Here is a 26290-nt window from a genome sequence, read left to right on the forward strand (position 1 = left end):
TACGCAACTGTATCTGTGTTCACCACGTTTGGAACAAAAGGCCTATGGTTCAAGGAATGAAGGTATTCCTTAAGTTTGTCATGTTGGATAGTGGTGTACTAAGTTGAAAAATCAATTTTTTTGACAGAATGGAACTTGGTTCGACATCAATGTACTTATGTGTGTTCTTATGTGTTAAATACCTAGTCATGAGCGATCTTAATGGGCGAATTACCCTTTCCGCATATTAGGCTTTAAAGTAACTATCAGTTTTATACCTTGTTTACCTACTTTCTTTGAAAACACAAGCAAACTCCCTACCTTTGTCTACACGGGAGACGACCCTCATTGAAAAATGTTTCAATCTTTCTACCACCATCTCTGGTTTTCTGTTCTTAAGGGGGGCACGGGTGGCCCAGTCGTCTAAGGCGCCGCGATTCGCTGTGCAGAGTTGCGTCCCTTGGGCACGCCAGAAACCTATGATTTCGGGTTCGAATCCCGGTTCGCCCCGATTATGTTTCTAGGTTTGTCAGCAATATACCCGTGCTCGTGGGTTTCAACGAAGTGGTAAACGTCTGACACTTGCGTCACTTTTAGCTTTCCTCCCACATTAAGCTGACACGCCGCGATATAGCCTGAATGCTGTTAAAAGCGACGTCAATGCCAAGTCACTCACTCATTCTGTTCTTATGTGGCTTGACCCACAAAAATCGCAATAAAATGTCTATCGCTATGAAGAAATAATGCACACCATGAATAACGCACACTGGAATGATGACTGACGTCACCAAGGTCTATGTCCAACATTTCGTCTCGCTCATTGACTCGTACACGTGGTCTGGGAAACCTATTCTTCATCTGCTTGTTCAATGAATTTGCATACTTGTCTTCCAGAAACTCCTTTACTTTCTTCAGACTGATATATTTCTGAAATGTCGTTGCTCCACTATAGGCGCGACTTTTTTAGGATCAAAGTATATTTCTTCCTTTTTTGGGAAGCTAGACATGACTGTAAATGATAATGAAGAACATAGATACTACGTTAAATATATATTAAACTGTGAAATTGGTACACTGTACGTGATTAATAAAATCGAGTTTGTAAGTACATTACGTTTTCTTTCCACTGTACAGTCATGAGGTTTTCTATTCCTTCAGTCAACCAGTTTGTGTACTGTATTAAACCGTTGGCACCGCCTCCTACGCCCTGTCTGTACAAGATGAATGTGCAGATGTGTAGTTTGCATAAATTGTCTAGTCTGCTTTTTAATTAGCAGATCCAACTGGAACTCATCGCCCAACAACGCAACATGGTTCTGAATGTGAACCTTCTCAGGTCAGAATATCTATAGTTCGCATGATTCGCATGTCATGAGGTCTAACAGGTACAAAGCTTCTGATGCTTGTTGAAAGAGGCGACCTACGGGACAGGGTGGTCAGGCTCGGTTGATGCATGTAATCGTATCCCAATTGCGTAGATCAATGCTCATGAGGTCAATCACTGGATTATCTGGTCCAGACTCGATTATTTACAGACCGCCGTCGTATAGCAGGGATATTGCTGAGTGCGGCGTTAAACAACAAACAAACTAAGCTTCTGGTCCAAAGAAAGAGTGCTAACATTTCCTTTGAAATTTATTTTGTCGTTCTCTCATAAGTCAAAATAAATTTCATGGCACTTAGGGTGAATTAACAAAAAGCAATCAAACACATATGGAGTCATTACTGTCAAGAAAAAGCAGATGCCACAAACAATCACTACGCAGGAAACAAGGGGCGCGTTGCAAGCCACGAATCGCTCAGAGAAAGCAAATTAATCGCTCATTCTGATGTCTGCAACAGTTCGAAGCGCTTGCCCACTCTTCCAAAATGGCGGCGCAACTAGCGCTTGGTTGCCTTGACGTAATGAAGAACGTAATAGAAGAGGCTCGATGACGAGCTGATGGAATTTATGACTACTTTGAAGATGTAGAGCAGGCTGAGGAGGATGGGGTCTTCGCTGCCTTTGCTGATTTCCTCGTTGATCCACTCAAGAATTTCTTGTTCCGCTGTCAAAGTAAGCCGCCATTTTGGTTTGAGAACGAAGCGACCTCAGCCAGCGATTGTTTCGCTTGCAAGCGGCTGAAAGTTAGCGCACTGTTGTGAGGCGAATCGCTGTACATCGCTTGCAAGCGATTGGCGCTTTGCAACGTACCCCAGAAATCAGTACAAACAGAGCTAAACTGTGAAATCAGTAGCCACACTAAATCAAAGAAACATCAATACATTATATTGAAACACACAGTTTTAGGTTCGCAATCAAACAAGGCAATACAATGGGTCAAATGAGGGGCAGCAGCAGTAGGGCTTGTAATTAATGTTCAAACATTCACGAATGTTCAGTATAATGTCTTTCAAACATGACTGTCCAACTTCTTGAATCAGATTAGTATTGGATGCTGGTGGAGATTCGGTGATTACAGAAAATGTTGTTTTGAAGTAAATGAGGCAGACCTCATGTCGAAAAAGGCCTCAACTCACACTCTTGTGGATCTTATATATGGAACCGCAATCCTCCTAGAAACTGTCCCACGTCTCGAAGGATCAAGCATGTTATGTTTGCAAACAAACAGGGATGGTAACTCTTAATTCCATTCACTTGCTGCCGCCGACATTGTACTGGTGCTTCAATCATTTACTGCCACTGAAAATCACTGCCAGTAAACCTGCGACCATCTCTGCTGCAACATACCAGAGTGTTGGAACAGATATGACTGTAGCTGTGCTGGACACTATTTCTGTACTGGTAGCTTGTTTTGATGGAGGTGAAGAATTTTGTGTTGTGCTGGCTGTTGTAGGAATTGTTGATGTAGTTGTGGTAGTTGGCGTTGTAGTTGGTGTAGTTGTAGTTGATTGCGTAGTAGGAGAAGTCTTCGGTGTAGTTGTGACAGTTGTTGGTGTAGCTGTGGCAGTCGTTGGTGTAGTTGTAGTCGTAGTTGGTGTAGTTGTTGTAGTTGTAGAAGTTGTTGATATAGTTGTGGTAGTTGTTGGTGAACTAGTGGAAGTTGTTGTAGGTCTAGTAGTTCTTGGCGCTGTTGTGTTAGTTGTTGATTTAGTGTTAGTTGTTGTGATAGTAATTGGTGTAGTTGTGGTAGTTGGTGCAGTTGTAGTAGATGCTGGTATAGTTGTTGTAGTTGTTGGTGTAGTAGTTGAGGTTGTTGGGGGCGTAGCTGTTGGTGCAGTTGTGTAAGTTGTTGGTGTAATTGTGGTAGATGATAGTGTAGTAGTGGCAGTTGGTGTAATTTTGGTAGTTGGTAAAGTGGTTGTCATTGGTGCAGTTGTGGTAGTTGTTGGTGTAATTGTGGTGGTTGTTGGTACAGTTGTAGTTGTTGTAGTCGTAGTTGTGGAAGATTGTGACGAAAAATTGCGACAAGTGTCACAACACCTCCCAATGTAGTCGGGACCGGAAGTGATACAGTTGCTATAGGCACATGGGCCAGTCAACGTGTTGTCGCCATAGGGACAGTCTGCAACGTAATCAAGAAGCATTTAAACGTTCAAATATTTGCTAATTGCTATATTGATGACAATAGTGTCGAGCATGTTCGTCTTTCAATTATCATAACCATCGTGTTACCTTTCACTAGACCATGGTTAATGTGGAAGTAAATCACAAGGTAATGCAGATGGAACATGTTTAACCCTTTGGTGAATCCGATGATCAATGGCAGCACATGGTGGTAAGAGGCATAGATTCCATTCGCGGATAGATTCACAGTAAATTTATGCAATTCCGCATAACTATTCTTTTCAACTATAAGACATATTTCATCATTTAGACCAATTATCACACGTAATGTCATCACATAAATTATAGATACCAGACACTGCGATGACGGACGACTAAGTGCTGCAGACAACAATTATGGAGCTTTGGAATCCAGTACAAAAGAGGAATTGACATGCCTTCAGGTTTTAGAGGTGTTAGGACATGCTATACAGTCTAATAAATTGCAATATTGACACTCGTTCTTCAGGAGACAAGGAAAGCCATGCACTTATCTCTCTTTCTATCTTACTCTTATCATCAAATATTCTACATTATATGAACTGGATTCCTTATTAACTGCACCCCCTCCCCCCCATATATCATATGGCATATATCAGACACTTTTGTGTTGAAGCTTGGATTTACAGTTAAAAAAATCTGTTAAGTGACGAAATCAACCGAAACAAAATCAGAATACGGAAGAAATACACACTTTGGGTTAATGTATGCAAAGTATTGAACCATAACATATATAACCACCAAGTAAATCCAATTTGAAACAAAATAAAACTGTTAATAGATATGTTGTAATATTGTGACTGATTACACGTGGTCCTTTCTGAATAGTTCTTGCAGAAATATCTAGCATTAATGTTTCTACGATGCAGTTATTAGTATATACATTACTTTTAACTAATGAGCCATAATGCTCCGTAGGTTACCCATGGCTCCTCAATTCTTTCAAACATTAGATCATAATCCAAAACCAAAACCAGACCTCACCAAAACCCCTATTGTCTGTACTTACCACCTCCTGACGAGTAGGCTGAGCAAGTCTCACAACAGCCATAGGTATTGTTTTCATTGTAACAAAGACGTTTCCGTTCCTGAGTAATAACAGTGTCACAGTCAGAGAAACGATCCCCATATGTGCAATAGGCTGGAAAACATACAATTCAATAATATGAATATTGACGAAATACACACTTTGTGTTAAAGGCATGAAACTTTGCATGTCAAACTGTTAATAAACCAGTTGTAATATTGTGATTGATAATATCTGATCCATTCTGAATAGTTCATAAGATTAGCAGAATTGTGTTAGGATTCATGTTAATATTGACAATGGTTAGCATTGTGTAATTACACCTGCCATTAACACAATAGATATGTTGTAATATTGTGACTGATTACACTTGGTCCTTTCTGAATAGTTCCTAATATAAGTAGACATGATTTAAGTTTCCTGTAGAGGAAACATAGAGGGGAGGTACATATAGAATAGCGTCAAAATGCTAACTTATGATTATACTGACAATGGCCATCAGTGTGCAGAAATATCTAGCATTTATGTTTCTACGAAGCAGTTATGAATAGATATATTACTATGAACTAATGATCCATAGTGCTCTGTAGGTAACCCATAACTTCCTCAATGCCTTCAAACATTAGATCATAATACAACTGTAAACATGAATATACAAAAAAATTAACAAACGTTTCTACCCACAGGTGGCTACTGGGCGCGAAAGGCAACACCTATGTGATTTGAGGTGAAATTGGGTTTAACGTCCCTTCCAAGATTATTGCACTTATATAGCGACGTGCATGTGTGGGAGAGGCCGCTTGCACTATTTCGGACTGACACCAGTTTATAGTGCTAGCACAATGAGATTCCATGACGCAGTTTAACACGAATATCCTACGCAGACACAGTATACTGACCCCGAGCTGACCAGTCCTTGTTTTAGCCCCTTAATGCCGAGCGCCAGGCAGGGTAACAACAAGTACCATCTTTTAACGTCTTTTTGGTATAACGCGGCCGGGGATCGAACCCCGGACCTTCCGCTCTTCGGGCGGATGCTGTACCACTAGACCACGGAGGCGGTCTGCAACACCTATGTGAAACACCCTTGCGACTATGATATATATACCCGTCAATAACCTAAATGTTGCAGATTAGAATTTGAGCAAATCCCTTAATTTCGATGATCAGGAGTATGTTATGTACAAAGCCAATATATACTTGGTGCTCAAATAATAAAAAGAAACTTACGGCCTGTCCAATAACTTTTAATAATGATAACTGCCAGAAACTCGAAAATAAGATTTAGACTTATATAATCCTTATAAACTACAATTTGAATGATTGACTAAATCATCCAAAACCCAAACCAGACCTCACCAAAACCCCTATTTTCTGTACTTACCACCACCTGACGAGTAGGCTGAGCAAGTCTCACAACAGCCATAGGCATTGTTTTCAATGTAACAAAGACGTTTCTGTTCCTGAGTAATAACAGTGTCACAGTCAGAGAAACGATCCCCATATGTGCAATTTACTGGAAAACAAACAATTCAATAACATGAACATTGCAGAAATACGCACAACTGTTAATAGTTTAGCATTGTGTATTAACACTTGCCATTAACACAATTATCGTATATCCAAAATAACGAATTGTAACACCAATTTTATGAATAACATATTACTGCTTTAATAATTAGAGAAGTAGATGGTACATATTGATACGCTGGATTGATACATTGGATAGATATACTAGACTGATACATTGGAATGAGTGAGTATGGTTTTACGCCGCTTTTAGCAATATTCCAGCAATATCACGGCAGGGGACACCAGAAATGGGCCGGGAATCTAACCCGGGTCCTCGGCGTGACGAGCGAACGCTTTAACCACTAGGCTATCCGGCCGCCTCTGACACATTGGACTGAAGAATTAGATTTATACATTGTTTTGACACATCGCATTGATACATTCGGTTGATAGATGATATTGATACGCTGGATTGATATTTTGTATTGATACATGAGATTGATAATGTGTACTGGTTTATTGGGATGATCTGATACACTGGACTGACATATTGTATTGATACATTGCATTGATACATTTGACTGATACACTCGACATATATAGTGGACACATTTATTTGAGTGAAACACTGGACTGATACATTGGATTGATATACTGGTCTGATACATTGGATTGGTACATTGAAGTGGTACATTGGATTGAAACAATTGACTTATACATTGGATTGATAAATTGGTATGATGCAATCAATTAATACATCGGACTGATATAGGTTACTTCTACATTGAATTGATTCATTAGACCTATACACTGGTTAATAAAAGATTAGGTTAATACATCGAACTGATACATTGGACTGATACATTGAATTGATACATCGAACTGATACATTGGACTGGTGCATTGAATTGATACATTGGACTGATACATTGAATTGATACATTGGAATGATGCATTGAACTGATACATTGAACTGATACAGTGGACTGATGAATTTGGTCACAGATCCGGTGTTAAATCAAGTATTTTGATTGTATGTTAAGGGGAAATATTCCAGTTTGGAATTGGTGACAGACATCTTATCATTTAAAAAGTATTTTATTCCATAGAATAACTTACTGCCACTCATTAACGTTAACAAATTAACATTTTAATAATTTCAACCTCACATTTCAGTGTGCAAACTTTCGACTTACCAGTGTCTGTATTTATAAGATTCTCCGAAACTCAAACCGTCTAAAGGTCTCAATCATTACTTACCTACTGCCGACTTGTAAACTGGACATGTTTCACAACAACCCCTGGCATTTCTTTCACTGTAGCATAGATCTTTCGTGTCCTGAGTTACTGTGTCACAGTCTGTAAATCGATCTCCATATGGGCAGTTTTCTAGAGCAAACGAAATATACAAATACACATAAGAAATATGAGGCAAATAAATACAAAGGTATCTTAATCTTGAAGATGACCCGTTGGTTAACACATCAGTCAATATGCCCATGTTCAACAGACACTGATGGCAACATTCCAAATGACACAAACCGTAGGGGAGGTGCGTAAACCACGTGCTGAGTACCACAGATGAGTGAATGTCGTACTGGATTATCACGTGGTACTTGTATCCTCAATTCTGGAAGAGGATTTTGTTAACTATCATAAACACAAAAGTAAGTACAGTCTTGAACATTACTGCTTTATGCTTTTCTTGAATATGTTTGCTGGATGTGTTTGGCTATTACATTATTGTATGGTTTTATCATGTGAGAATCGCAAACATCAAGTAATAATATGGAAATGGGGGTGATTTGTATTTGAGACAGTTCGTGTTTTGTTTGATTCTTGTTTCTAAACACTAAACTATTGAACAATAGTTTATCATTGTTAATAATTCTAAGATCCTGCATTTTGGCTTCAATCACACTAACTAAAATCTTCAGATTTTCAACAGACGTCCTCTTCACTGTCAATCACACAATTAGTTGTCGCCAAGTAGTCTCGTAACTACCCAAGCCAAGGCGTCTTAATGGCGGGAACACCATTTTCATCTACTACTAGAGGTAGACGAATTCGAGACGTGGGAGGGAGTAATGCGTATGTAAAAGAGGTAGTATTTTTAGAATTATTAACAATGATAAACTATTGTTCTTTAATTCTAGCGAGGCTTCTCCCTCTATTACATATCTGCCATAAATCCTGCATTTTGGCTTCAATCACACTAACTAAAATTTTCAGATTTTCAACAGACGTCCTCTTTACTGTCAATCAAACAATAAGTTGTCGCCAAGTAGTCTCGTAACTACCCAAGCCATCACGTCATAATGGCGGCAACACCACTTTCATCTACTACTAGAGGTAGACGAATTCGAGACGTGAGAGGGCGTAATTCGTATGTGAAAGAGGCAGTATTGTTAGAATTATCAACAATGATAAACTATTGTTCAATATTTTTTTACGAAGCTTCTACACCTGTTACATATCTGCCAGAATATACCAGAGGGACCCCTGTGAAATTCACAGCAAACCTCTTCTGGAAATCATTATGTACTGATTCTAATCCTACTTGAGATAATTTCCTCTGAAATTCCCTTTGAGGACTTGAAAATCAGATACTGTGTCAAGAATCAGTCACATATGTGATATTTACATTAGATTTACCACATATTTGCTGATGTTGATCGTAAATAAACCTAGATTTGTGACTTTTAATACCGACGATTACGTCACTTCCGGTATGTCACTTCCCCCTTTTGGTAATGGCGTCTTTCTAGGCCTATTTCTACCCCAAAGGCGTCATTTAGCAACTTTTTTTCCGGTGTTGACGTCACTTTCGCTTATTCTCTCACTTCCGGTCTAATGGTGATAGTTGATATTTAAGGTGCTTCTAATCCTCCCTACACCTGATATGCAGAATAATAATCAAGGGTGTCGGAGGATGAAGGTCTCCCCGATCTTGCAACAGCTTCTGAGGCAAGTTCAGAGTATACGGATGTCTGCATCTTCTGCATGAAAACTTCCAGGCTAGATGTAGACTGGGCAGATTTTCGTGAAATATGCTGGACTTGTAATAGCAGATCTCGACGAAGTGGTAACTGTATAGGTTCCTCCATTTGTAGCTTAAGGAGACCGGGGAACCACGCCCTGCTGGGCCATATTGAAGCTATCAGTATTATTACACCATCCGTCTCCTCCACCTCATGGATGACTTTGTCAAGGAGAGACCATGATGGGAATGCGTAGGCGAAAAGATTGGTCCAATCCATCGAAAGAGCGTCGATCTGGTGAGCTCTTTGGACGTGAACTGGGCTGACATAGACCGGAAGTTGGTTGTTCTGGCAGGTGGCGAATAGATCTATATGTGATATGCCCCATAGCTTTATTATCCAGGTGAAGATCTGGGGATGTAATGTCCATTCTGTTGCCACTATTCTCACCCGAAAGACTGTTCAGTTTCCCAGGTATATGTCTCGATCCTTCAATTGAAGGAGTCTGCCAAGGCAAACAATCGTGTAGTCTTCATCATCAGGGTGATTGTTCTGGTTCCTCCCTGCTTCTGAATATTGGCCACTACTGTGGTGTTGTCCGTGGCTATGAGAACAGATGATAGATGAATATGTATCCACCATTCCAGGATGGCGTTATATATGGCCTTGATTTCCCTGCAGTTGATATGAAGGTTTTTCTCCTCTGTGTTCCACGATCCCTGTACGATGAGATCGTCCATATGGGCTCCCCATCCCGAATCTGACGCGTCTGTGAATAGATGGTGCTCTTGCGTCGGATATATCAGAGGGATGCCACTCATCACATGTTCTCTGTGATTCCACCAATGGAGGTCTCATAGTAATCTAGGAGTTAACTGAGTCAGGCACTCTTGGCCGTGAGATCGTATATAGTTGACACATATCTGTAGAGGAAGTAGCATGAGCCTTCCTCTGAAGATCATAACCTGTAGAGACGTAAAGTTGCCTTGAAGAGACATCCACCACCTCGGCGACTTGCTGGGTTGACTTGAAAGTGATTGAATCATCTCTATAGTCTTATCGAATCGATCCTCCGATGGGCATAGATATCCCATGTCTAGCTGGAATCTTACTCTGATGCATATAATGTCTTGAACCGGAGTAGTTTCTGACTTGGATGGATTGACTAGAAGGTCATAAGTTGGACCATGAATATCAAGTTCTGATGTAGCTGATCTTTTCCTTGGTCTGCTGCTAGGAAGTGGCCCAGATAGCTTTGAATTCGAACTAGCTGGAGGTGAGCGAACTTGATGACTGGTGCTGTAATCCTGGTGAATAGCCAAAGCTCTATAGCTATCCCGAATGGTAGGACTTGGAATTCGTAGCGTCGACAATTGAAGCGTAGATAGTTACTCGAGGATGGGTTTCTCGGGACGTGAAGATATGCATCTGTTAGTCTAGGCTGATAAGCCAGTCCCCTTTCTTCAACCTAGACCATAATTTCCGTATGGACTCCATCTGGAATTTTGGTGGAGGTACCAGATCTCTTGATGAGGGTTTGTAAATTTATAATCATCCTCATCTCGCTTGTATTTTTTTCCAGAAGACCAGGGAGTAAAAACCCTTGGCTCCGACCAGGGGAAATCTTCGGCCCACGGCGTGTGTGTTCAGGATCGGGTGTTCCCTGAAGTGTAGCTTGTATCCGTGATCCACGACGTGTGGAATCCAGTGGGCGGGCATAACTCGCTTCCAATTTTTGGCGTATGACAGTAGACGCCTTCCCACTGGGCCCGGATTCGGCATTATGTTGAAAGACGATAGGCGTAAATCACAGTCCATAGACATAACTAGGATAATGGATATAATGGATAATCGTCGCACTCTGCGTATATACCGTAGGTTTCGTCACCCTCCGGTCACCATGATTCCGGTATAATCTGTCTCTGTGTGGCTTGTGGTCCATGGGTAGCGGAAGCAATGCGGTGGTTGCACTTTCGGCCGGCTGGCCAGTCGGCTGCCTGGATAATCCTGTGTGTGCCGTGCGGCTGGCTTGGGAACCGTTGGCTGATGAAGGTCATACGGTAAGCCGTAGTCGGTCGGCTGGGTAGCTGTGGGTGGCTGGCCCATGGAGTCCGTGCAACTGTTCAGCATCTGGCTGGTGTGGCTGGCTGGCTTGGTTGCCGTGGACGGCCTGTACATGGATACCGTGCCGTTCCCGTACGGTATTCTCCCTTGGTTGGGTAACGCCTGCAGGCTGACTGTACGGCCCAGTTTACTGGTCTATTGTAGATGGGCCTACGGCCGTGGAAGAAGATCGGATAGTCTATGCCAGAGCTATCTCTTTGATCTTTCCTATCTCTGTATCCATTGCTGAGAGCTTCGTCTCGAGCATGCCATTCACCATCTCCTGCTGTTGAACAGTTGGTTGATCAGACTCATGGTGGGTGCAGGAGATGGTGGGTGGACTGGAGAGGGAGGCACTGGAGTGGAAACTGATTTTCCAGTTACGATGTTTTCCACTTTCTTCTTGGCAGCCTCGCGCCTACTGCATTGTTCACATCTCTTCTCCTAAGTGCAGATCATACCTCTGCACTTCGTGCAGTTTTCATGAGGGTCTCCCCTGACCATGAATCGGACACACTTCTTGCACCCAGGGGTAGAGGGAGACAACATGACGACCTCACGAAATCCCCAAACACAGTCTTTAATATGTGTTATTATAGAAAACTTATGAGAATTATCTTAGCTTAATGTGCCTTACTACCAAGTGCTAGATTGTTACTAATATTACTGTGGGAGTTAACTCAAGCACACACAGGAAAAAAAGTCTTGGGTAGTTACAGGACTACTCTGCGACAACTAATTGTGTGATTGACAGTGAGAAGGACGTCTGTTGAAAATCTGAACATTTTAGTAAGTGTGATTGAAGCCAAAATACAGGATTTATGATTTATATATGTACCAGAGGTAGATGTTTCATTAGAATTGTTTCTAGTACAGAAAAGCAGCGAAAACCCTTTGCTCACAACCCATTTCCCCCGGACAACCAGCATGTAAACAAGAACTTATATTGCCGTTGGTTAATTCTTTATCAAAAACAAATTATTTGCTGCAACAAAAATATCAGCTCAGTCAAGTCACCCCCACCCCCAACCCACCACCACCACCTCACTCCACGCACGATCCCATAAATAGCACCATTACAAAGTATTCCCTATTGGAACATGATATTTTCTCTGTACATATCGAATACATGAAACATGTAGATGTAAAGCACATTAGATTTATACTTAGAAATAGTGTACATTCTGTACAATATGCTTGAAATGACTTAACGAGAGACTACTATCATTAAGAAATAAGTACCGTCATTTCTCTTGTAGACAGGACAGGTCTCACAGCAGGCCGTCAAATAACCAGGATTGTAGCACAAACGTGGTGTTGCACTTATCAGCTCAGCACATGTTCTACTGCCCGGGTAAACGATTGGCTGGTTCCCAAAGAGACAGTCAGCTGAAATTGTTGGCAGGTTTCCGAAAGTGATCATTGCATTCAAGGAAAAGATGTCGTCCGAGATATTATGGCGCTCTCTAACGAGGTATAGCATACACACCCAGAAAAAAGTCAAGTACCACTTACTATTTCTTAAATTTGTATCCTGTATTAATGTTCTGACGACAAACATTTGTTTTTGTTCACCGTGTGACATACTCGAATTGAAATACAGAATATCGAATATTTATGATCATTAATTTGTTTTGTGACCGTTTCATGACAATATGACCTTGACTACCATTTCAGATGCTCCTTTGCTTCTTTAAATGATATTATGTACACTTTTTTTGTACCGATTGGTGGTCTGATGTGCTACGACACATTTGGCAAAGTTGCATCCCTTAGTGCTTCCAAGATCCACTGCTAGTGGATTCGAATTCACAGATTCACCTTTGTTATGATCCGTAGTTTGTCAGCATCATACCCATGCTCCCGAGAAGCGATTCCTCTGACTTATGTGTAAACGTATACTTCAATAACTTACTATTGTTTTGTTCTGGTGCATCTATGGAAAACACACAGTGTCCAGCAACACACCACTGAAATCACAGTGCAACACATATAACACTACTAATGATAATAATAACAACAATTTATGAAACATTTATAGCAATTGCTACGCCTATCAACTTATACAGTCCAATTTCATGAACATGTTTACATTCAATTTCCATTCACAGTTCCCTGGGAAGTGCATACAAATGTTAACATGGGTTAAGTACAGACACATATGCACGTTCAGATTGTGTACCTTTTTATCGCCACATGGCGTTCCGTCTGCAGCGTTTCGGGACGATTTAAGCTGTTCCTTGCCACAGACCATTCTCTTGCATATGTTTTCTGAATTACCTATGTCGATATCCTGTAAATGTTATGTTCAGTAGTGAGTAAAATGTCTATCGTGATAATGGAAATATAGCAGAAAGACAGTTTTACACCTGTCTAGTATATGATTGACCAAGCAGGATTTCTTCTAATGCTAATAAATATATTTTTCGTACTGATCGCAAGACGAAGCCTGGCCCAAACATCATTTGACACTGCGTGTGAACGTCGTTGAGCTGCCCCGGCATCGTCCCCGTGATGTTTGTCACAGACGCCGGCTCGAGACTGGTCTGTAGGCATTGCTGTTGGGCATTTGTACTGAAAAACATACGATACTGAATAGGAAATATCACGGCTGTATTATGTTATATGGATATACTCATGGGCATAGGCACCACGACATATTTTAAAATGTCACAATACTGTAGGTGAGGTGAGGAGAAATATTCTTTTTATGTTGCGTCCAAGATTATTGCACTTATATAGCGATGTGCATGCACGTGTGTGTGTATGTGTGTGTGTGTGTGTGTGTGTGTGTGCGTGTGCGTGTGCGTGTGTGCGTACTCGTGTGTGTGCGTGCGTGCGCGTTTGTGGCTCCTTGTAATAGTCCGGACTGATGCCGATTGATAGTGCTAGCCTACTAAGATACCATGCCGCAGTATAACATGAATACCCCTCTCAGACACAGTATACTGACTCCGAGCCGACCAGTCCTTGTTTTAGCCCCTTAATGCCGAGCGCCAGACAGGGTAGGAACAAGTACCATCTTTCAAGGTCTATTCGCATGACGCGGCCGGGGTCGAACCCCGGACCTTCCGCTCTCCGGCGGACGCTCTACAACTAGACCACGGATGCGGTCCATAATGCTGTAAATACGTTACGCAGAGTTATCAATTTTGCCTTAGCTACGCCAGCAACCGACGGTCTTGGTTTCGGATTCCAGTGAACACACCACCACACATATTCACTCCTAACAATGAGTCACATTTACCAATCACTTTTCGCACTAACCAAGTTGAAAATATATTGGTTTGGAAAACATTTTTTAACAGGGCTAATGGAAAACAACTCACTGAAACTCAGCTTTTATTGTAAGTAATACTTTATAATTGACAAGTTGATTTTGGCTAAATCAAAGGAAATAGTAATGTATTCATAGTCAGGAAAGAAATGCCGTGGACAAAGGTAATGAAATAATTCTTAGATACACCTAACACATTTATAGTATTAGATGACTTATCATGGGCAAGCACACAAACATATTGGCATACACCGTATAAAATGAATCACGTGAAAAGCTGTCGACAGCAAATGTGTGACACCCCAAAACGAGTCGGATTATTCCAGATCTTCAGTAAAAAAGTGTTCATTTCACATATAGGTTTGAGTTTGAGTGTTAAGGTTGTTTTTATTATAGCACCAAATTTTTATAAAAGATAGCTACACGTTAAATCGCAAAGAAGATGAAGAACGAAGCGCGGTTTATTTCACGATAAAACATTGTTCTATCATGACGTCATTTCTGGAGATTCGAACATTCGCTCGTAATCTGATGACGTCGTAATTTGGATGACGTTAATTTTTAGAGGTAAGTGTCAAGTGAGTTGTTCCCCATAGATGTAGCTGGACACAGCAGATACACGCAATGGCCAAACGATCGTATCCAAAAGTGGAAGAGATATGACAATCGGTATTGGAAGAAACGGTGCAGATAATCTACGTGACAGTTGTGATAATACCAAACTTAACCCCCCTTGTACACAAAATGGAATTGTCCGACATTGCCGAGGTTTGACTGTATTCAGGGAGTCATCATTATTTTAAATATGGATTACTGTCTTTAAAGCTTGTACAATTTATTGACATCCTTCAAAAGGCTGTACAAAATGTTCATATCTCATATATGATTTAAACGTCTCGTGGTCGTTGTTTTATATTACAGTTTATTCTCCCTGCAGTGTTTTATTGTACGATAAATAACTCCCTCTCGTCGTTTATTTCTTAAATATGTCGAGTTCAAACGATATACATATTTTATAATGCACAGACAAATCGTCTTTACAAGTAAAATTCACTTAATAGATAAAGAAACTACCATCTCACTTTTGAATCCTGATCCAAAATCTAGCTTGGCTACATTTAAACAAAATGGTTAACTGTTTATAGTAAAACCTTGTTAACCTGAGGCTCCCATCAAATAAAACGTATAAAACATTGGAATAGAAACCTGACACACATCGACATTGGAGATGGGGGTACCATACATGTATTTCCAAACGGATAGACAGACAGACAGACAGACAGGCAGACAGGTATAATGAAGTGGTGACCACTATATTAACTGTTCCTGATCATGCGATCAATTACCGAATTCGACGTAATAAGCGCCCAGGGCGCTTTCAAAGTTAGAAATAGGGGGCTCTTATTAGAATATTATTTTGGTGAAAAAAAAACAGGTTTGAAAGATAAATTTTGTGGTTTAAGCTGACATCCTGAAATGTTTATATACGAGAGATACATTTTTCCAGAACTTAATTGCTCATAATTAAGGGTGCATATAACACACGAGTGCGTATTATACGCAAATAAATAAGTGTTGTGTACATTGATCAACCGGAAGGGGTGCTAATTGGGATTGTTCACAAGCAAATATATCAGCAAATATCGCCGTTGGCGCTTATTGGAGCGGGGCGCTCATTACGTCGAATACGGTAATTGATCGCATGATCAGGAACAGTTAATATAGTGGTCACCACTTCATTATACCTGTCTGCCTGTCTGTATGTCTGTCTATCCGTCTGTTTGGAAATACATGTATGGTACCCCCATCTCCCATGTCGATGTGTGTCAGGTTTCTATTCCATTTATTTACTTTTTCACTGTTTCGTCTTTCATACCAACCCGTTTGTTAGGATTCCTTGGATGAAGGTTTGAAAGTAGCGTGACGAGCATGTAGAAAAGACGTAGTAGTTGTTGTGGTCAAGAACATGGGTCCTGCTGTACCCGCTGCCGGTCATGATGTACTCGTATGTAGAGTTACACGCGTTGTTGTATTCCCCGTCATGCCTGGCGCTGAGCCTGCGAAATACCAGGTTCGATTTACAAGATATATTCATCTCTCTTCATCATCCTATTTTTATCAATATTCTAGCACCATCCCATGCGTTTCACACACAGCACCAATGAAGGGATTTAACCCAAGAGATTTGTATGCTGAGAAATTGCTTTATTCACACAGTTAAGCGTCCGTGAAGATCCGGGGTAGAATAGGTCTTCAGCAACCCTTACTTGCCCTAAAAGGTGACAATGCTTGTCGTAAGAGGCGATTAACGGGATCGGGTGGTCAGGCTCGCTGACTTGGTTGAAGCATGCCATCGATCCCCATTGTGTCCCGATGCTCATGACATCAATCATTGGATTGTCTCGATTATTTAGACAGAGTGCGACGTAAAACAACAAACTAACCATCCAACTTGAGAATAGGCTAACATGAATAGCAACAGATGTCCAGTACATGTGTCTTTTCCGGGTTTTGCATGTCGTGTCCGATGTATATATTAGTAATCTAGCATAGATTCGAAATCACCGGCGACCAATAAATATGAACTATTAAAAAAACCATGGTAAACTATACATTAAAAACACTTACGCATGTCCGACTTCGTGTGTTGTGACGAGCATGTCGTCAACCAGGTTGTCAGTGTATTCCACAGCTGACACACTGTAATTTGGTGCTTCACATATTGTTCCTACATATGCATATCCTGTGACAAAACGACGATGGAAACTGAGCATGAAACACATTAACATATAGCAGGAAAGCGTATGTTTTTAAACCTTCTTTAGAAATATTCCAGGAATATCACAACGGGTGTCCCTAGAAATGGGCTTCAAACCCCGTCTTCAGCGTGATGAGCGAACGCTTCAACCACCAGGTTACCCAACCACCTCATGTATCAAGAAATACCTGCTGTTGCCATTTGCATTGCTTACCGTATAAAGGTAGACTCAATTATGAAGGTTACAGTGATTATATGCATTTAGGATGATGCGAAATATGTGGATATCCGGATGTATTGTTTTCTACCTGAATACACAAAACGCACAGTAGCTGGATGTTCTGGGAAGAACAGATGAACATGAAAATGACAATACCTTTAACATTGGGTAAAGAACAACACATATCTTAAGATGATCCTTAGCCATCTTTAGATGATTCATATCTCAATTAAACAGAAGTATATTAGTTTTCCTGAAGAAAATCCAGAGGCTATAAGAGTAATGTCTTTCTAAACACGAATAATTATAATATAATATGACCACAATTAGTTTTCCTTTTGAGTACACATCAAGGTATCCCCGAACCAAGTGTTACCAAAGGCATGTATACATTGCTAAAATATTTAGATTCTCAATCTAAAATCAAAAAGAAAATATACTACGACTCACCAAGCAGGTTTCTCGTTTGTCCGGTTTTCGCCACAATGAACAGATCGTTCCTAAAACGAATTGGTAACATGACATGATCTTTGAGCACCGACAGAGATTTAGCAGGACAGAGTATCATCATATTAATGATAGCCCTGGATTCTTTAATTGATAGAGTTAATTACGTTTAAGCATAATTTCAGTCATATATCCACGTGTTAGATTTATGTTTGATGTTCTAAAGCGTCAGTAGCCAAATTGCCTTGTGTCGTTTTTTCTTCGATTCATTGAAAATATTTTGTTTCCGATACTGACTTTTAGCTCATGTTTTGTTGTGAACCATGAATAAGCTGCCGCGAGAAGACTCCTGGACATCTTGAGCCTGATACCATGTCAGTATTTAAAATGTTTTAAAGCTGAATTTTGAACCGAAGTCGAGTGTTCCTTCCTATAAAGTGTTCATTACATGGCTGTAAATGGCTCTACCCTTGACCCGATGTGAGGGTCTCAGACGTGAACATATTACCACAATACCGGAAACATAATCAGGGCGAATTTGGGAATCCAGCCTACGATAATCTGATGTAAGTGGTAACATTTGTAAATGCAGAAATAACGAGATGTGTACCCAGAACATTGGGGGAAAAAAGGTAGTGGGATAGAAAGAAAAAGGGTTGTTTAGAGATATCAAGAAAAGCCGATCTAGAACGGACAGAGTGAGCGAGTTCAAATTCAACCCTGCATCACCAGTGCTTCAGACAAAAAGCAAAGAGAACTAATGAATGAAAACAAACACAAGTACAACACGGGCAACTAATACAGAGATAACACAACAGGGAATAAGATGGTCAGGGAAATGTGTGAATTTAATATTCTTTAAATATACTTTAAGCTGATTGTGACAACTCACGCTGTGAACACAATAATGTGGTCATTGTCAGGGAATCCTGGTGTGTCAGCCTTCCATTGCCTTGTGCCACTGAGAAGTTTATCACCATCTATCTTCGTTTCATTAACGACAGCACTTTGGAACGGTCGTGGTAACTGCACATCCTAAAATGGTATATGGAGTAAAATGATACATACAAAATAATGATGCATGGAGTACCATGATACATACATAATAATGATACATGAAGTACAACCATACATACAAAATAATGATACACGGAGTACAATGATACATACATAATAATGATAAACGGAGTACAATGATACATACATAATAATGATACATGGAGTACCATGATACATACATAATAATGATACATGGAGTACTATGATACATACATAATAATGATACACGGAGTACCATGATACATACATCATAATGATACATGGAGTACCATGATACATACATAATAATGATACATGGAGTACCATGATACATACATAATAATGATACACGGAGTACCATGATACATACATAATGATACATGGAGTACCATGATACATACATAATAATGATACATGGCGTACCATGATACATACATAATAATGATACACGGAGTACAATGATACATACATAATAATGATACATGGAGTACCATGATACATACAAAATAATGATACATGGAGTACCATGATACATACATAATAATGATACACGGAGTACATGTACCATGATACATACATATTAATGATACACAGAGTACCATGATACATACATACTTATGATACATGGAGTACCTAGAGACATACATGTATAACAAAACGATACATAGTGGAAGGTTACATGTCTTAAATTAGTGATTGAAGTTGTTTATATCCAACAGAAATCCTAGGCTCACATATTGGAGTGAATCAGATTGTTTAATTATTAATGATAATATCAATATTGTCTTATCATAACCATGTTTTTGGAAATTTAGTAATCCTGTGTTTGTTGTTATTGTGCTTTTGAAAATGGTTTATCTAGCTACTTTCTTTGGGGTAAATCTACCGTCATAGCTAAGCTGAATTGTGTTTGGTACATATGAACTGTGATGATAGGTGATGTCAACATAATACCTTCACACAAGGTAAACTTAGTGTCACCTACACAGTGACGCTATCAGATATCACCATCAATACAGCGTAAATTTAAAAAGTTGTTACTTATAATATAACACGCCAGTGTTTGTTTACCTAACACCCCTGGAGGCAAACATCTTACCTCAATGATATATCCTACCAGGTTTATGTTGTACAGAGGGGACGCCTTCTTATAACGGAGATCTACCTGTTATGGAAAGGGAAATAGTATGTTAAGGTTACTTAACTCTACAGGAAAAATGATAATATTATCATGACAACATCTAAACTCGTCAATTTCTATCCAAACTAACCCATATTATCACGTAAGCAATCTATGCTAAACTGTTTAATTTACCTAATGATTTCTTGAATTGACAAAATATAAAGTAGACACAATTTATGGATAACAGCTTCTTTAATACTGTAAAGGCGATGTTCGGTATAGATCCTTATACCGTTGTGAAGCAAGACTGACAACAACCATTTGCTCGCCAACAGTATAAGGATCTATACCGAAACGTCGACTTTACAGTATTCAAGAAGTTGTTACTAGTAGAAACCTCACCCCGTTTACAAGATGTGCAAAGTGTCTTTTGATGCCTTGTTTTGTCTCCTGGTGCTTTAAGGCTTCGGACAGCTGGGTTGCTCTGGAATACCATCTGTCACATACAACGGAATCAACTACCAGAAAATGCGTTGACAAGATAAAATCTCCCATGTTACACAATACAAAGTATTTATTTGCAGGGATTGAATGGCAAATGTATTTATTATGTCAGAGATATTAATATCTTGCTAGGTAAGACACATTGCAGTATGAGATTATTGATTGGTTTAACTGTTGTGAGGTAAAAGACAAGTACCTTTCATAAACAGAGAACGCTATCACCGTAATAACGTCCACGTAGATTGGCTCCTGAATCTGGCGCTTCTTCCTCAAGGATTCTGATGCCATCATCTCACTGTCACTTCCTGACTGACCGTTCTCGCCATCATCTGAATAAAATACACAAATGTCCATGTGACATTTACTCATGTGATTTGTAACCTCTACGTTAACCATTTCTCATTTCTGTATCTTGATAATGTGCAAAACAACTTACTATCGGTTATCAGGCCAAAATATTATTGATTGTTTAGAACCAGTCTTGCATTCGCGTATCTCTACAGATATAACCTTGAAAAAACCTGCATCTCTACAGATATAACCTTGAAAAACGCCCCTCTCCATTCTCTTTACTTGGTCGTGTCATAGTCGACACTACCATGTGATAATGTCAGATAACTTTACTGTCATAACGGACCGACCATTAAATATTTGGGTGCAGCCGGGATGTTTGTGTGACAAAACATACAATATTCTGAAAGGAAGAGCGAAAGAAATCTTTTTTAGAACATCCAACGGATGATTTATTTGTTTCCGTTAAACCGACGAACACCTTACCATCATTATCTATTGGTGGAATGTGTACTGGGGAAGAAGTAAGTGTGTATTTGATATCACTGGAAGCTGATTCTGTTCCTGTCGGCTTCAGCTCATACATACTTGGTCCATTGAGCAAGAGAAACCCTTCCTGGTGTATAAACAACAATTGTAATTTGCATCTGTTTCATTATTTGCGTGTTGAATTACATTTCATAGACTCAAAATATATATATATGTTAAAACTATTTTTATGACCTTACAATACAGCTACTTTGGTGAACTTTCAAAAGATAAAACAATCTGTGGCTCGCACAATAATTCTAATCCTTGTGTTCGAAATGTCCGCCTCAATCGCGAATGATATATGTGAACGAATTGTAGCACATGTAAACGAAATGCATTTTATATGAGGCGTCACGTTCATGAAGACATAAACTTGTGCTACTTTAAAGGTATTATTTAAATTGATAGCGAACTCCTTCTGGAGACATTTCCTTCTGGTTTCCATCTAAAAGGAACTTGATGTATAGAACTATCTGTACAACCGACACAGGCGTTGTTCTGTTGATTTTAATTGATTATGGGCGCATCAAACAGATTATATCAATTGCCATTCAACATTTTCATATTAGTTTGAAAAGTGGTGACACATACAAATGCATAATACGGTTGGTTCTCCTCCTTAATAATGCAGGTAACCTCGATGTTAGCCATGTGAATCACATCCTGGTATTCGGCTGCTCCCTGAAAAAAAATTAAAAGGTATGTGGTAATAATTACAACAGGAAATGACATTCTTTATGAATAGGAGAGTGTCGTTTTTGAATTGTGCTAATGCCTATCTAACCCTTAAGCATATCAGGTTAATATGAGCTTTATGACATAAATTTTCCAAAGTTAGCAAGTGACGTATTTGCAGATATAGGTGCGACTCTTCTTTCTTTGCTTTTTGAAACGCCGGTGTGTATCACGGACGGTTGTTTCCTTGAAGATTAAATATTCTTGTGCTAATAAACAAGACAGAAATAAACATGGTTAATATTGTAAAACATTTTTTGTTTTATTTTGTTTGCTGTTTAACGCCGGACTCAATATTTCAGCCATATTTCAGTGTTTTTTAAATATTCTCGTCTGGACAAGACAATCCAATGATAGACATTAAGAACATCGAGATACGCAATTGCTTTGTTTGTTTGCTTGTTGTTCAACGCCCCACCCAGCACTATTCCAGATATATGACGGCGGTTTGTAAATAATCGAGTCTGGACCAGACAATCCAGTGATTGGCATCACGAGGATCGATCCACGCAATTGGAATACCATGACCTGCATCAACCAAGTCAGCAAGCCTGACCACCAGATCCCGTTAGTCGCCTCTTACAACAAGCAAGGTCGCCTTTTACAGCAAGAATGATTCCCGAAGACCCATTCTACCGCGGATCTTCACGCATCAAATGTTTTTGAGAAGGGTAAAGTAAATTTCTATATTTCTAAAATAAAAGTGAAAAATGATTTTATCAATTTTGAAAATGAAATATGCAAATGATATTTTGACAATTGAATACACACCCCACCCTTTAGATAATGTAAAAATACATTTTGACTTGGTTAAATGTCAAGAATGATTATTGCATCGATAAAAGTCTCACAAACAGTTCTGGGTTAGTTTCTTGTATTTTCTACACCCGTACATGCCCTTTTGCTAATATGCGTAAACGATCTCTGTAAAAATTGATATCATGAATATTTACCATACTACATACGTTCTCATCTTATCTACATTATAACAACTCTTGCAACAAATACTGAGTTATGACAGCATTATTACCTCCAGCTCCAACACTGTATCTCTGACGATGATTGGGTTCCCCTTCTCATCCTGTCTAGATACATATACAGGGGTTGTTTTCTTCACCGACGTGCTGGTCTCCAACTGAAGAGTGACGGAGTCATTGTGTGTCCTTACACTCACTGTGAACTCCCTGGGGAGAGTACAGTCTCTCAACCCTTGATTTGGCTTTAGAATGTCAACGATAGCTCCTATACCTAGAAGGAAGAACGATATATGTCAGATATTTCATTCCAAATGAAGGTTGTATTCTCAAATATAATTCTACACAGATAATTCCAGCTTGGTAAGTGGTCTAATGAAGTATGTGGTATAAGAGCAGTTTGGAAATAGAAAAAAATGCTATCACAACAATGCAACCACTGAAGTGTTAAATACTATCAATAATAATCCAAAATTAACGCAGTAAAATAAACATATTCATGTATACCATTTCAAAAGTTATATTTAATGCATGTTACCTGTCATCTTCCAAGCTAAAACAACAAGTTAATTAAGTTTATCCGCTAAGTACAAGATATAATACCAGGATAAATTCATTTATTAGCGGCATGAAATATTGATGGGTTACCTCCCTTTGGTAACGTTGACTATATATACAGAATCAAGTCGCGTTTTTGTCTCTTCTTGCCGATGTTGTCACAACACTAAGTGCAGTTAAATTTAACCAACGTCTCGCCAATCAACAGTATGCCACGAGGCAAGAAGCTACAGAAAAGAAAGGCGAAGGAAGACGGCCGAAAGCGTCAATGAGATGAGACAGAGGGGACAGACGACGCAACACGGATGACGCAGAACACTGACGGGACAGGGACCACAGGTGGCTACAAGAGATTGAAAATGGCGTTTGACAAGACCAAAAAGGAGCCAAAATCAGGTGACGCGGTTTCTGTTTCAACTTTTCCATCAATCAACTTAAACCATGAACAGGGTGGTCAGTCGAGTGGCCTAACTAGTTCAGAAATTGCTGAAGATATGAACGATACCCCCATTATTTGGTGTGTTGAAGACAAGATAAGCGACCCATTGCCACAATCACTGAAAGAAAAAATCTGGAATTATCATTATTATTCTGAAGACAACCCAATCAGGATTTGTTGAATCACAGCATATTGGGATGGTAACATTGGTTGGTTCTTTTGTTGTTTAACGCGGCACTCAGCAATATTCCAGCTATATGACGGCGGTCTGTTAATAATCGAGTCTGGACCAGACAATCCAGTAATTAATATCATGAGCATCCATCCATGCAATTGGGATCGATGACATGCATCAACCAAGTCAGCGAGCCTGACCACCCGATCCCGTTAGTCGCCTCTTACGACAAACATAGTCGCCTTTTACGGCAAGCATGGGTTACTGAAGACCTATTCTATCCCGGATCTGATGGTAACAATGAATAGTAGGGGTGGTATTGAGGTTATGAAAAAATCTTCAGCCAGCATTGTCTACATGCTTCCTTATTTAAATGATCGTTTCCCGAAAAAGATTCCCAGAAAAGCACCAACAGTAGATTAAGTATATTCATACCAGGTAGGCAGGACAAAAATATGGTGGTATAGGTTGGAGATCATATGATCAACATTTTAGAATTAGACAGGCACGCGATCCCAGCAATTCATGGGCAAGAATTTATCCAGATTATTGGCTGATGTTCAAGAACACCCACTCCAAACAGAGTATGCGGACTAGATCACTACAGTCCAACATGCAGGGCCGTCGCCCATGGCCATGTTTTGATTACAACTACCGGAGCTGTAGCAGACAAAATTGCAAGTATTCCCATTCTTGTATTCAGTGTACCAAACTTCATCCCATGAAATTCTGCAGATTTCGAACAAACCAAAATAAGCCAAAAGTTTCAGCTTTCCATTAAGACTAGTGTATTGAGAATTTTGCTCGAAAGGTATCCGGATCAGGATCAGGCAGCGGCAGCAGAATTAATAGAAGGTTCTACACAGGGTTTTGTTTTGAACTATAGTGGTCCTCGTAAGGAAACAGGATCTCCTTACCTAAAATCTGCAGAAGGAAACACTGCGGTCACTCATGATAAACTTAATAAAGAAATAAAAGCAGGGAGAATGTTAGGTCCGTTCCAGTATCGACCAATACCTACTCGTAATCTCAGGATATCACCGATAGGTATTGTACCTAAAAAAGAACCAGGTCAGTTTCGAATAATACACCATTTATCCTGTCAGATAGGCTCATCAGTTAATGATCACATTGAGGAGAAGTCAGCATGAGTAAAATATACTAGTTTTGACAGTGCAGTTGAAATAGTTCAAACTTTAGGTAAAAGCTGCCAGTTAGCAAAGTCATAAAGAGCGCTTTTAGACTTTGTCCTATTAATCATTCAGACTTAGGAATAAAATTCAAGCAACAGTATTATGTGTATATGTGCCTACCCATGGGATGCAAGGTAAGTTGTGCTCTCTTTGAAAAGTTTGCATCTTTTCTTCAATGGGCTGTCCAACAATCAATTCAAGCTGGTGATGTTTTACATTACCTGGATGACTTTCTGTTTGGAGGTGAGATGAATACAAATGAATGCAGCATAGCACTAGATACTTTTATGAATCTTTGTGAAGACTTGGGGGTCCCTGTAGCACATGAAAAAACAGTACAACCTTGTACAAAGATCACCTTTTTGGGCCTAGAAATTGACTTAGAGGAGATGTTGGTCAGGATTCCTCCAGATAAAATTGCCAAGTGTCTGGATCTACTCTCGTAATTAATGGGAAAACGCAAAATCACTTTGGAAAGGATGCAGTCTCTCATTGGAACCTTAAATTGTCTATGCAGAGCTATCCCTATAGGATGTCCTTTCTCTAGGAGAATGATTGACTCCACGAAGTATGTTCACAAACCACATGCCAGGATTCGCATTACTAAGGAGATCCAACTGGATTTATCAACATGGTTCTTCTTCTTCAGAAACAACAAAGGCATATCTGTATTTCATAATAGGTTATGGATGGATAATGATCAGATGCACCGATAGTGCAGGTGCAGAAGACATGGTATTTGGGATATATTTCAACGGAAGATGGGTTTCAGAAAAGTGGCCAAAGGAATGGATTGAAGCTGGTTTCCTTTCTGACATCACATTTTTAGAACTATTTCCAATAATCATTGCAGTAAACCTGCAAGGTCATCACCTCCA

The 26290-nt window shown here is 39.7% G+C and overlaps 1 protein-coding gene across 1 annotated transcript in view; it reads right to left on the reverse strand.

The window, feature by feature from the left end:
* Positions 1 to 2175: 2175 nt before the first annotated feature.
* LOC139441912 (uncharacterized) overlaps positions 2176 to 26290 on the reverse strand; it is a 30434-nt gene continuing 6319 nt past the window's right edge. Inside the window, exons 2-19 of the mRNA XM_071222660.1 lie at positions 23104 to 23321; positions 21930 to 22019; positions 21294 to 21423; positions 20713 to 20845; positions 20415 to 20508; positions 19989 to 20054; positions 18744 to 18886; positions 17855 to 17904; positions 17055 to 17169; positions 16307 to 16483; positions 13582 to 13723; positions 13332 to 13442; positions 13065 to 13119; positions 12392 to 12538; positions 7326 to 7454; positions 5938 to 6069; positions 4536 to 4667; positions 2176 to 3485 (exon numbers count right to left, since the gene is read on the reverse strand). Coding sequence (XP_071078761.1) covers positions 2650 to 3485; positions 4536 to 4667; positions 5938 to 6069; positions 7326 to 7454; positions 12392 to 12538; positions 13065 to 13119; positions 13332 to 13442; positions 13582 to 13723; positions 16307 to 16483; positions 17055 to 17169; positions 17855 to 17904; positions 18744 to 18886; positions 19989 to 20054; positions 20415 to 20508; positions 20713 to 20845; positions 21294 to 21423; positions 21930 to 22019; positions 23104 to 23321 — 2900 coding nt within the window. The 3' untranslated portion in view covers positions 2176 to 2649. The remainder of the gene's footprint in view (positions 3486 to 4535; positions 4668 to 5937; positions 6070 to 7325; positions 7455 to 12391; positions 12539 to 13064; positions 13120 to 13331; positions 13443 to 13581; positions 13724 to 16306; positions 16484 to 17054; positions 17170 to 17854; positions 17905 to 18743; positions 18887 to 19988; positions 20055 to 20414; positions 20509 to 20712; positions 20846 to 21293; positions 21424 to 21929; positions 22020 to 23103; positions 23322 to 26290) is intronic.

This window comes from Haliotis cracherodii, unplaced genomic scaffold (genome assembly GCF_022045235.1).
Source record: "Haliotis cracherodii isolate W230 unplaced genomic scaffold, xgHalCrac1.p SCAF_48, whole genome shotgun sequence".
Lineage (NCBI taxonomy): Eukaryota > Metazoa > Mollusca > Gastropoda > Lepetellida > Haliotidae > Haliotis > Haliotis cracherodii.